Source organism: Mus caroli, unplaced genomic scaffold (assembly GCF_978045245.1).
Source record: "Mus caroli unplaced genomic scaffold, Mus_caroli_1 scaffold_6, whole genome shotgun sequence".
Classification (NCBI taxonomy): domain Eukaryota; kingdom Metazoa; phylum Chordata; class Mammalia; order Rodentia; family Muridae; genus Mus; species Mus caroli.
Genome location: NW_028227261.1, coordinates 11974868 through 11988150, shown reverse-complemented (window position 1 = coordinate 11988150; position 13283 = coordinate 11974868). Strand labels below are relative to the sequence as shown.

At 47.8% G+C, this 13283-nt stretch overlaps 1 protein-coding gene across 1 annotated transcript in view; it reads right to left on the bottom strand.

The window, feature by feature from the left end:
- Positions 1-6599: 6599 nt before the first annotated feature.
- Positions 6600-13283, bottom strand: part of Tnfrsf1b (TNF receptor superfamily member 1B) — a 32030-nt gene continuing 25346 nt past the window's right edge. The window contains exons 9-10 of the mRNA XM_021159916.2: positions 11923-12130; positions 6600-8319 (exon numbers count right to left, since the gene is read on the bottom strand). Of these exons, the coding sequence (XP_021015575.1) occupies positions 8006-8319; positions 11923-12130 (522 nt within the window). The 3' untranslated portion in view covers positions 6600-8005. The remainder of the gene's footprint in view (positions 8320-11922; positions 12131-13283) is intronic.

The window sequence follows — 13283 nt, the reverse complement described above, 5'->3', positions numbered from 1 at the left end:
GTTATTTTCTGTTTTTCTGGTGAGAGGTGGGATGTTGTTTTTCAAAGGGGACAAAAAGGTCATTGTGTCTGTAAGCAGACAGGGAGGCTGATGCTGAAGGAGGAAAGGTGGAGTCAGACCCTGAAACAATGTGTTTGGCTCAAGAGAGATGCCAGGAGGAGAAGGTGGGGCTCCACTTCCTCAGAGGAGAAGGGGATGGGGGGAGAAACTGAGGGACGGAGGAGCAGGAGGGCAGACAGTGATAGGAATGTAAAGTGAATAAACAAAGAAAGAAAGAAACAAACAAACAAATAAAAGATGCCAGAGACTGAAGAGATGGTTCTGCACTTAATAGCACTGGCTTCTCTGGCAGAAGATGCAAAATTAATTCTTAGCACCCCTATGGTGACTCACAGCCACCTGTCCAGTTCTAGGGGATATGCCACCCTCTTCTGGTCTCCAAGGCCACTGTGTGTGCACCATCCACATACATGCAGGCAAACATTCATACCCATTAAATAAAAATAAATAGATATTTGAGAGAGAAAGAAGCATAGACGGAGAGTGGATGGGAACAAGGAACTGCTCTCAACCATGGTCACAGAGAAGCCAAGGACATGGGCCCAGGTATGGGAATGGGAGCGGGGCTTAGGAGCTACAAGCATTCCCTGTGTTTCTGCTATTTTGTCAGTGAACAACCAGCCAGGTTATCCACCTAAAGATGAGGGAGGGGCAGAGCCAGAGCAGGGTTGAGAGGAGATGGAGAGAAAGAATCCATCTGGAGAGTGAACTGTGGAAGAGGGGGTACTGGCTAATGAATCCCCCCCCCCCCGCACCCCACCAAAGAATCTGGAGCATCCTGAAGCCATGCTACTTTTCAGGATGCTGAAGGAGGAAAGGTGGAGTCAGACCCTGAGACAATGTGATTGGCTCAAGAGAGATGCCAGGAGGAGAAGGTGGGGACACTCCCTATCTGGACTATCTAGGTTGGTTCAGTGTAAATATATGTGTCTCTACTGTTGAGAGGTAGATAAAGGGTAACTGCAGAAAATATTACACCGCTGTCTGAACTTTTATTGGGTTTGTTTTGTTTGTCTGTTTGTATTGAGACAGAATCCGATACAACTCGGTCTGATCTCAAACTTGCTTTGTAGCTAAGGATGACCTTGAACTCTTGATCCTTCTGCCTCCAACATCAAATGCTGGGATTATAGCTGTGCGCCACCATGCCCATCTTAACATAGCTGTCTTTGAACATGAAGGTTGACTGTGGGAGTCAGTTCTTGCCACCACGTGGGTCCTGAGCATGGAACTCAAATCATCAGGCTTGGCAGCAAGCCCTCTTACCTTTGTTCGACAGCAGGACACACAGACATACATGTGCCCCTCCCCCTGCCTGCACCCCTGTCCTTGGCTTCTCTGTGACCGTGGCTGAGAGTAGTTCCTTGTTCCCATCCACTCTCAGTCTATGCTTCGTTCTCTCTCAAATATCTATTTTTTTTTAATGGGTATGAATGTTTGCCTGCATGTATGTGGATGGTGCACACACAGTGCCCTTGGAGACCAGAAGAGGGTGGCATATCCCCTGAAACCTGAGTAACAGGTGGCTATGAGTCACCACATGTTCACGGGGTGGAACATATTACCAATAAGAGGTGACTTTAGCTACTGGCAGTGGACATACCTCTGGTGGGAACATGAACCTTTTTGAGAAGGAGCCCAGCCCAGGATGCTTCCAGCACTTTTGTTTGTCTTGCTTTCTTTTCCGTTGCTCTGATAAAATAGCCTGACAAAATAATAAAAGTGGGGGAGGGGGCAGTGCTTCACAATAGCATCAGATCTTTAAGAACTGGAGTTACAGATGATTCTGAGCCACCATGTGGGTACCAAATTTTGAACCCCAGTCCTCTGGAAGAACAGCCAGTGCTCCTAAGGGGTGAAGTAACTCTCAAGCCCCGCCCCCTCCCTCCCCGCCAGTGCTTGCTTTTAAATGGAGTTCCTCTACTAGAATAGGTAGCTTGCTGTGAGGCGTTCTTTAAAATGCCCTGGGCTAGATTCACACGGCACACTCTGAGCAGGCTGTGGGGTCATGTTCCTCACTAGCTGTGCCGGTTCACGTGCTTTGACTCTCTTGGGATGACTGAGCTAGCCTGTCTAGCTTCTCTGTGATCCTGAGGATGAGGGATGAGACTGTGTCTCAAAAATCATATCAATGATTGAGTCATAATTTCTTTTCCCTTTCTTTCTTTCTTTCTTTCTTTCTTTCTTTCTTTCTTTCTTTCTTTCTTTCTTTCTTTCTTTCTTTCTTTCTTTCTTTCTTTTTCCCCCTCTCAGAATGTAGACAAGTGCTCTGCAATCAAGCTACACCCACACCCTTGGTTTTTCAATGCTCAGTGCCAGAGTTTCAACAAAGGATTTACGAAGTTCTGGGTATGGTGGCACATGCCTTTTATGCCAGCACTTTGGAGGCTGAGGCATTCAGATCTCTGAGTTTGAGGCCAACTTCATGTACTTAGTGAGTTTCAGGCCAGCCCAGATTACATAGTGAGACCCTGTCTTTTTTTTTTTTTTTTTTTTTTTTTTTTGGTTTTTTGAGACAGGGTTTCTCTGTATTGCCCTGGTTGTCCTGGAACTCACTTTGTAGACCAGCTAGCCTTGAACTCAGAAATCCACCTGCCTCTGCCTCCCGAGTGCTGGGATTAAAGGCATGAGCCACCATGCCCGGCCTAAGTGAGACCCTGTCTTAACCTCTAACCCCAACAAGAGAGTTCATGAGCTTTTTTTTTTTCTTTTTGCGTAATATCTGCAAATCAGTAAGGAAATGAGAGGTTCTGCAGTTAACTTTCACAGTCAAACTTGACTGTTCAGAGCAGCCGTGAAAGGAAACTTCTAGGGTTTTTAACAGAGAAGGGAAGTCTCACTCTCTAAGGCAGTGGGGTTTTTTTTTTTTTTTTTTTTTTTTTTTTTTTATGGTTTTTTGGGACAGGGTTTCTCTGTGTAGCCCTGGCTGTCCTGGAACTCACTCTGTAGACCAGGTTGGCCTCGAACTCAGAAATCTGCCTGCCTCTGCCTCCCAAGTGCTGGGATTAAAGGTGTGCATCACTACTGCCCTGCAAGGCAGTGATTCTTTTTTGTTTTGTTTTTTGGTTTTTTGTTTGTTTGTTTTTTTCGAGACAGGGTTTCTCTGTGTAGCCCTGGATGTCCAGGATCTCACTCTGTAGACCAGGTTGGCCTCGAACTCAGAAATCCACCTGCCTCTTCCTCCCAAGTGCTGGGATTAAAGGCGTGTGCCACCATGCCTGCAAGGCAGTGATTCTTAACTTTTCTAATGCCACAGCCCTTTATGTGACACCCCTCCCCCAGCCCTAAAATTATTTTGTTGTTACTTTATAACTGTAATGTTGCTACCATTATGAATCGTGATGTAAACATCTGATATACAGGACATCTCATATTAGATTCCTAAGGGGGTCGGGACCCACAGGTTGAGAACTACTGCTCTAAGCCCTAAGGTCACAGACTGAACAAAATGAAAAAAAAGTAAGCTGAGCAGGATTTGCCCCTCTGCTTCCTGACTCCGGATGTGTTGTGGCCAGCCACCTGCTGCCTGTCTTCCCCTCCATGATGGCCTGGACTCTCAAACCAGGGGCTGAAAAGCCAACACCAAAGCCAAAACCAAAACCTAAAATGCTTTCTTCCTTAGGTTGCTTTTGTCGTGTATTTCCTCATTGTAAAGAAGAAAGTAACTAAGGCAACACTTAATGTATTTGTGTGTCCGGCTTTAATACAATGTTGCAATGTTCTAAAACAAGGCTTACACTAACTTGCAGATGATCTATAAAAGGTCCCCTCAAAAGAACAATGCTAGCTGGGCAGTGGTGGCGCATTCACTTAGGGGGCAGAGGCAGGAAGATTTCTGAGTCTGGGGCCAGCCTGGTCTACAGAGTGAGCTCCAGAACAGCCAGGGCTACCCAGAGAAACCCTGTCTCGAAAAACCAAACCAAAACAAAAACAAAAACAAAAAAACCAAACAGAACAACAACAACAAAAACCAGTGTTAGTGTTGTCTTCTTTTTTTTCTTCTTTCCTCCTTCTCACTTCCTCCTCCTCCTTTCAGAGGCAAGTTCTCAGGTACCCGGATCTGTCTCTGAACTGGCCTGTAACCAAGGATGACTGACTTTCAATTCTTTTGCCTCTGCCTCCTAGTGCTGGAATTACAGGCTACCCAGTAAATACAGTGGCCAGGATTGAACACACTGCCTTGGGCATGCTAGGCAAACACTTTACCAAAAGAGCTCCAGTTTGAGCCAAGGATACTACATATTTTCTTAAAATAAATTAATTATGTTTATTTGTGTATGTGTGTTGAGTGTATGAGTAAAGGTCAGTCAGCTCTGACCTTCCATTATGTGGGACATGAGACAGAACACAGGCTGCCAACCTCAGCAGAAAGGCCCTTTACCCACCAAGCCTGCTCTCTGGCCTCAAGAATGCTATATGTATTTGAAGTCAGGGACTCACTATGTAGTCTTGGCTGGCCTGAAACTCACTGTGTAGACAAGTCTGGCCTCTAAACCACGGAGACCCAGCTGCCTCTGCTTTCTAAGTGCTGGGATTGAAGACGTGTACCACACCTGGCAGAGTGCTAAATTTTAAAAAAAATTTTTTAAAGTATATTATAGCTAGAGAGAGGGCTCAGCAGTTAAGGGCACTTGCTGCTCTTTCAGAAAACCCAACTTTGGTTCCCAATACCCATTTGGCACAATTGTCTGTAATCCCAGATTTAGGGAATTCAGCACCCTTCACACACACATACACACGGAAAAAGAAATTAATCTTTTTTTAAAATGCTATTACCTATTTCCACTATCTTTTGGGGCAGTAGTTCCCAGCCTTCCTAACGCTATGACCCTTTAATACTCTTTCTCATGTTTTGGTGACCCAACAATAAAATTATTTCATTGCACTGGGCATGTTGGCACACACATTTAATCCCAGCATTCAGAAGGCAGAGGCAGGCAGATCTTTAAGTTCAAGGCCAGCCTAGTCTGTACAAAGTGAGCTACACAGAGAAACCCTGCCTCAAAAAAAATATTTTGTTGCTACCCCATAACTGTAATTTTACTTCTGTTATAAGTTGTAATGTAAATATCTGATATGGGATACCCAAGAGATCATACCCACAGGTTGGGAACTGCTGCTTTGGGGTCTTGAACTCTGTACGTATTCTTTAGTAAATAGAGCATTGGCAAAGCAACGAGCAGAGCTCCTCAGGGCAACAGGATCATGCTGTCTGCTCAGGAACCATGTTAATAAATCACAGGTGAAAAGTGAAGTTTGGGGTTGGGCAGCTGATTGCGTTTGCCTAGCATTCACCAGGCCCCTGGGTTCAAGCCCCAGCACCACACAAATCATAGGATGGACAGACTTGTCATCCCAGTACTTGGGAAGTAGAGGCAAGAGGGTACAAAAGTCAAGGTCATCCTTTGGCAAAGTGGTTGTCAGTCTTAGATGGAAAAATAAGATTCGAACACAATGTAACGCCAAGAGTCCTGACATGGTTGCATGTGCCTATAACTCAGCACTCTCGAAACTGAGGCAGGAGAATATCCAAGTTCAAGGTGCCTGGAGGATGCAGCCAGACTGGGTATACAGCAAAACCCCAGGTATGAACAAACGGATGAGCAAAAATAATGATTAAAAAATAAAATCAATTTATTTTTTAAAAATGTATTGCATTTATGGTATGTGAGTGTGTGTGCAAGAATGTGATGTGTGCACATATGCAGAAGCATGTATGGGGTGGTGGTCAGAGGACAACTTGCAGGAATCAGGCCTCTTCTACCTTATGGTCAGGGATCCAACTCAGGTCATCAGTTTGTCTGCAAACTGCCTTACCCACTGAGCCATCTTGCCAGTTCAAAACTAACTTATTAAGTAGGAAGGGGGAGAGCCCTTGGAGAGATGTCTTAGTGGATAAAATGCCAGGTATACAAGTGTGAGGACCAGAATTCAGATCTCTAGTATTCATGTAAATGCCGGGCAGGTATGGCAGCCTGCCTGTAACCCGAGCACTCCATAGGCAGACAGGGGATCCCTGAAGCAAGTTAGACCAGCAAATGTGCAAGCTCTGGGTGCAGATGAGAGCCCTGCCTCAGTACACTGAGAGTGATCAAACACACCCAAAACCAACCTCTGGCCTCCACATACTGGCAAACACATACATGCAAACATGCATACACACACACACACACAAACACTGAAGGAGGAAGATTCTGGACTCCTCATCCTTTAGGAATGTGTTATAGGTCAGCACTCAAATTGTTCCCTGCCCCCCTCCTCTGATTGCAGAGCCCTAAGCTGGTCTAAGCTAGTACAGCCATTGTTCACATCCATTGTATGGGCTTCCAAGATGACAGAACCCGTCTCCTTCCCACAACAAAATGAGGAGGCCAGACTCAGAGCAGGAGATAGGGGCAAGCCTGGAGTCTACTTGGCTGGGTGTTTCCTCAGCATCCACAGGCTACAAGTGGGAAACAGCCAAGTTCTCTGCAAGAGTGGCTGTAAAGATGGGATGGGAGGTGGGGTGGGGTGGCTCCAGACCCAGACACAGCCAGGGCTCAGTGTACAAAACAACAACAAAAAGCATTTATAAGCAGGAATTCTGTCCAGCATACAGTGCAATTGCTCCTTAGCACACCCTTTAGGGATCCACACAAGCACAGGAGCTGAGGCCACACCCAGAAACAGTCCTTTCCAATTCATTCTTTTGTTGCTTAGGAGGCCCGATGTCATTCCAGGATTGGCCACCAGGGAGCAGACGTGTTCCTTCCCCTCTACAATCTGATGCTGCAGAGCCTTAACAAGTTGGCCCCAAGTGTCCAGTATCTTGATTCCAGAGTGCTGAGCTCTTTAAGTCTCCATGGCAACAACTAGGCTCCTCTGCCAAGTTCATATCCAGTGGAATCGGTGAGCATGGCGGCATCCAAGCACCTGAGACTGAACTTGCCTCTTGAGGAGTCTCCTGAACCCTTTCCTTCCAGGCATGCTAGGGGAGCAGGTTGATTAGAAAACGGGCATGAATCCTTTGGCAAAATAGCTGGCTTCAGCTGTTTCCGGGTGGGCCCTTCAACCGATGTCATCAGCTGTTCCAACTCACAGTGCCTAACCCGGACATGCACTTGGGGTCACAGCGAGTACAGTACCAAGCTGTTGGGGAGTTAGAGGGAGTGCTCCAGGCTGAGGTAGGAAGAGACAGGTGGCTGCAGGGGCCTGGGAACTCTACAGTCCCTGAGATTCCCTGAAGGCAGGTGTGGCCTTGGAAGGGCTCATTAGAAGGTCAGGAGGAGGAGCTCCAGCCCTCTGTGTGCCCACCAGAGTAAAAGTCAAAGGCAGAGGGTGCAAACCACACAGGGGGCTGGCTGTGCTGGCTGCTGTCTACTTACGTTTTGCATGTGTTGCTGAGGATCAAACCCAGGGCATGCTAAAAGCACACTGGACCACTGTGTTACAGCCCTACCATCCTATAACAGAGCAACCCTGCCTGATGGGGCCTCTGATTCTTGCATCAAAAGAATTTCGGAGGGCTTGGAGAGGGTACTTCCTAAGAGTTTAGCACTAACCTGAAGGGCCTCCTCTGTGCCCTACCAGGCCACCACTTCCTCCTACTTGCTGGAACCGCCCTGCAGTGTCAGCATTCAGGCTGAAGAGCTGTGCTATCCTTCCTCCAAGCGTATGGAAGAGGATGTTAGCTCCTTAGAAGGAAAAGATACTGGGGCCTCTCAGAAGCAAGAATCAGGCAAGAGCCCAGGAGATCCAGAGGGGTCACGGAAGAGCAACAACTTCCTGTGACTGCCCCCATAAAACACCATGGCAGTTTTTGACCACTCTAGCTGCCTCAGCCCTCACTTGACCTGCAACTGGGGCTCTGGAGGCCACTAAGGGAAATGGGCCCAGCAAAAGTCATGAAGTTCCATGGGTTCAGGGTCTCGGGGGTCCCTTTGCAGGGTGTTACCCCTGTCAGGGGTCAGGCTACTTTGACTGCAATCTGATCAAACCAGCCAGCTTGGCTGGGCTTCATGCCCATATCCGGCACACCAAGGGGCAAGGGCTTCTCATGGCTCTGCAGTGTCTCTGTAGTCTCGCACGGGGACTGAGATGGACACTCCTCCTGAGAGAAGGGGACCTGCTCATCCTTTGGGGACCCTGAGGGCTTGACATCTGGGTCTCCCACTGTGGCGCTGGCTTGGGAAGAGCATTGAGAGCTGTGGTCAGAGCTGCTACAGACATTCACGATGCAGGTGACATTGACGTGGGTCCCGTGGCTTCCATGGGAAGAATCTGTGAAGCACAGATGGGAGGGTGAGTCTGGGGATCTTGGAGACAGGGTGTCTTTGCAGTTTGCCTCTTGTCCCAGGGGCAGGTTAGAGCAATAGGCCAAGGGCCAAGAGGCTAAAGACCCTAGCTCACCTCTACTACGATGGCAGATGCATCACCCTTACGTGTCTGTGTGCTCACTTTCCAGCTGCCCAGCCCAACGCTCCCTGCTGCTGACCGGAGACAATTATCTAAAGCAGACAAAAGTACTCCAAGAAGAACAAAATCTTGGGCTGAGGATATGGCTCAGTTAGTAAGGACTTTGTCTTGCAAGCTTAAGGACCTAAATTCAACCCCTGAGATCCCATGTAAAGAGGCTGGGCATGGCGGCACACACTTGTAATCTCATTACTTGGGAGGCAGAGAAAGCGAGATTTCTGGGTTTTTTCAGGCCAACCAACCAAGTCTAACTGGTGGACACTAAGCCAAGGGGAAACTGTCTTAAAGGAGGGAGATGGGGTTCCTAAGGATGCCACCTGAGGTTGTCCTCTAGCTTCCACATAGACACATGGACTCATTAGCACACCTGTGTGTGTGTGTGTGTGTGTGTGTGTGAGAGAGAGAGAGAGAGAGAGAGAGAGAGCAGTTTGCTGGAACAGAGAAGCTAGGATGTGGCAGGAAGCAGTTACAGAAGACTGCCCATGGCCAAATCTATAAAGATTATTCCCCATGACCACTGAAAGGACAAGTACCAAATGGATCAAAACCAGCCTAGGCACACTTTGATTTTGGTGATGATAGCATTTTAAGTGGATTGACTGACAATACTTAAAATTTAGGGGTTGGCAGTTTAAAGCTCACCTACCAGACACGTGGATTTTGATCCCTACCACTGGGATATAGAGAAGCAGACATCACAGACAGAATGAATATCAGGGACAGTCCATCCATCATCCTGCCTGACCTCTGTGGACTTCTAAGTTCTCTAAGTTGGCGAGGAGTGAATGCCAGACTAGCAGAGGGTAGACATATGTTACTCCCAAATATCAATTGCATGGCAATTGCTCTTGCTACTGCAGCTAGAGATCTGCAGAACCCCCCGGGGCCCATAGTAGTGGCAGCTGTCTATTTATCCTGGCTTCTGCCTCCCGGAAATTGGGACTCAAGGGAGCTTGGGTTAGGACAGAGCCAACCAGTCTATTCAGAGCAGCCTCAAATATATCAAGCAGAGGGAGAACTGGAATCAAGGGACCACAAAGAAACCTCTACCTTGGGCCTCAACAGCACCCAAACATCATTTGACGTCACCATGACCTTTGCATGTCATGAACATGTGGGGGTGAGTGGGGCAATTCTGGGGTTTACAGGCTCCCACAGTAGAGGGAGGTGTCAATGGGAGAGGAGGAGAGGTACAGTACACCTGTGAGAAGAAAGGAGGGGGCAGAGGTCAGAGGAGAAAGGACATAGGTCCTCAGGGACCAAGGAAGAAGCCACAATGGAACACCATGGGAGGAGGGAAGCCATGAAAGATGAATTCATGTTTCTATTCGAGCACATGTATTCACTCAACCAATGTTAAGAGACACCTGTTCTGTTCCAGGCCAGGCTCAGGGAATCCTCAGGTCAGAGCCAGGGGCCCTGACAAGTTACCACGTGCTGGTGAGGGTGGGGTTCTGACAGGAAAAACACAAAGCAGACACCGGGACTCCTGTGGGCAGGGAGGCAGCAGGAGTGCTGCAGGCAGAAAAGCTTGCATAGGCAGGAGCAAGAGCAGGGCACGGAAGTCAAGGCAGCAACAGAACATGGGTGTTGGAGGAGGCTGGTGTGGGAGGCAGTGTGGTCTTGGCTGTCAATCCCCTGTCAGGTGCCAATGTGGGCACAAAGCCACAGTCTCTCATTGACGTGCTAAGGAAGAGCATGGCTCATAACCAGATGAGGAAATGGGATGTAGGAGCCTGCTTGGATTCTTATGGCCCCAGGGCTGTTAGGCTGCTCTGGGTGAATGACCAAGTTCACGTTCATGTTTATACTTCCTATTGCCCCACTAGCCTGTGCTGCCGGAAGAGAGGGACAAAGGCCTGTAGTCTTGCCCTTTCTTCTACAAACCAAACCAAAGGGAATCTCTGGGTTTTTGGGAAACCCACAAGGGACTGACTCCACTGTAGGCACAAGAGATACCAATAGTGTCTCTATTATAGATTATATATATATGTAGGGTGAGATGCAGACCGAGTAGAGGCAACAGGGTCACACATCATGCCTTTGACCCAAAGTTGGTCATCAGTGAGCTACAGTGAGCAGAACCCCCAGAAGAATGGGGCTGGAGAGGTGGCTCAGTAGCTAAGAGCACTTGTTGCTCCTTCAGAGGAGTTGGGTTAGATTCCCAACACCCACATGGCACTTCACAACCATCTGTAACTCCAGTTCTAGGAGATCTGTTACCCTCTTCTGGCCTCTATAGACACCATGCACACCTACAGTACATGGAAATGCATGCAGATAAAATACCCATACACAAAACATTTTTAAAGAACCCTGAAGGAACTATTTCATTCATCTCCCATTTCCAGGGCTCCGAAGCTCATAGTGCAGAGCTGATGACTCCTGGAGCTTGGGTCCACTAGCTATGTGCTCTTAACAAGGTGTCCTGGACCTCAATTTCCTCATCTGGAAAATGGGGTGGTAATAGTAACTATCTCTTAGTGTTGATAGGCAGGTTTGGTTCATGTAAAGCACCCAGGACAAAGACTGGTGTGTTACACTGCCCTAGGAAGTATTAGCTTATAAAACTGGACAGGCCAATCAGGGATGGTGGCACATGCCTTTAATCCCAGTACTGGGGAGGCAAAGGCAGAGGGAGCTCTGAGTTCCAGGCCAGCCTGGTCTACAAAGCAAGTTCCAGGACAGCCTAGGCTACACAGAGAAACCTTGTCTCAGAAGCAAACAATCTAGCCAGACCAGTGCTGGGCCTAGGGATGTAAGCAGAATGTGGCTTTGGGGAAATCACACAGGCCATCGAAGGGTAGAAGAAGACAGATAATCCTGTGGGAAGTAGGCATGACCTTGGAGATCTCTGAACAAAGGCCAAGCCGGCCAGGGATGACAACATGGAGGGTTCAGGATTACTCCCCACCTGATATGGCAGACTTGAAAGACAAAGCAGGAGTGTCTGAAGAAGAATGAGCTAGTGAGATAACCAACACAGGTGGCGCTGAACCTACAGTGGCTGGAATGCACATGAGCCAGGACTAGGAAGCCAGCCAGGGTCAGCTAAGGGTGGCTCCACAGGGCAGCTCCAGGACACCAGCAGAGATTAGGCAAGGGATACACATGAACCTGACTTTACCTACAGAAGTCTGACTCAAGGTTTTGCAACTTGACGTTGGTGGGAACATGATACATGTATTCCATGGGAGCTGTGTTGAGCACTGTGAGCCTGGACCATTTTCAGAACTATTGAATTGCAATAGGATCCTCTCACAAGACACTGGGCAGCAGATCAGAGCCATTCTGTCCGTTGTCATAGCCACCAAGTAAGTGTTAAAGGCATTTTCCTCTTGGGTTATTTTCTACCAGTAGGTGGAGGGCCAGCTATCTGCCCAGAGCAGGAGGGAATCAGCCTCTCACCTGAAATCCTGGAGCTGGCACGGGCCTCCTGAGACCCTTGGGCCTCCGCCATGACTCTTGCTTGGGGATGGCCCCCAGGGGGCGCCCTTCGGTCCCCAGTGCTGGCTGAGCTCTCTAGGGAGCTGCTGCTGGAACTGGGTGCTGTGGTCAACAGGTACTGCTGCTCAAGGCCTACTGCATCCTGGGATTTCTCATCAGGCACATGAGGCTGGGAGGAAGAGGGAGAATATTAATCCATCTGCAAGTGCCTTTGCTCTCCTAATCTCCCCTGTCACCCACACTCCACAGCTTACACATTTCTGCCCACACCACACGTTTCCACACAGGGCACCAAAGGTTTTCAATCTCAGTCCTCACAAGGAAATGGAAAAAGTGACTTTTTGAAGCACAGGGAGATGTGTCACCAGCCTGGCAGCTAAGAGATGAATTCTGAAAAAGACATCTGAGTCTAAAGTTCATAGCTCTACCACTCACTGGCTATATGACCTTGAAAAAGTTACCTAACCTCTCTGGGCCTCCACATTCCCAGGTATAAAGGAAGACTTATAGCTTATGTCCTTGGGTTACTGTCAAAACTAAAAAGCTGGGAATTTCAACAATAGTGGTGCTGTGAACCCTACATGGGACACTGTTTATAAGAATTTGGCAGGGGCTGGGTGTGATGGCTTACACCTTTAATCCCAGCACTCAGGAGGCAGCGGCAGGCAGTTCTCTGTGAGTTCAAGGCCAACCTAGTTTCAGAACAGCCAGGGCTACACAGAGAAACCTCATCTTGAAAAACAACAATAACAACAAAAACAAAAAGAACTTGGCATAGGTACCCTGCAGAAGCTGGTATAGTCTGCCAGCCAGTAATGATCTTCATGTTTTTAAATGGTCCAACTTTTTTTTTTTTTTGAGACAGTAACATTTCTTTTCTTTTTTTTTTTTAATCTTGTTTTTTATTTTTAATTGTGTGTATATATTTGTGTCTTAGTGTGGGTAGGTACATGAGTGGGCAGATGTCTTTGGAGGACAGAGAAAGGCATGAGATCCCCTGGAACTGATGGTTGCCATCGATGTGGGTGCTGAGAACTGAAATTGTGTTTTCTGCAAGAACAGAAGGGACTGAAGACTCTGCCTAGAGCTCAGTGGATCAGTCCCCGGCATCACATAAGCAGGGTGTGGTGGTGTATGTAGTAATTCCAGCACTGGGGAGGTTGAGGCAGGAGGATCATAAATTCAAAGCCATCCTCAGTTAGTGTTCAGGGTCAATACAGGCTACATAGGTCCGTGTCTAAAATACAAAATGCCTCAAATCTAAAGGGCAAGTTTTAGTGTTCATAAATAAACAAGTTTGATGCACCTGAGCCGTCATCAAT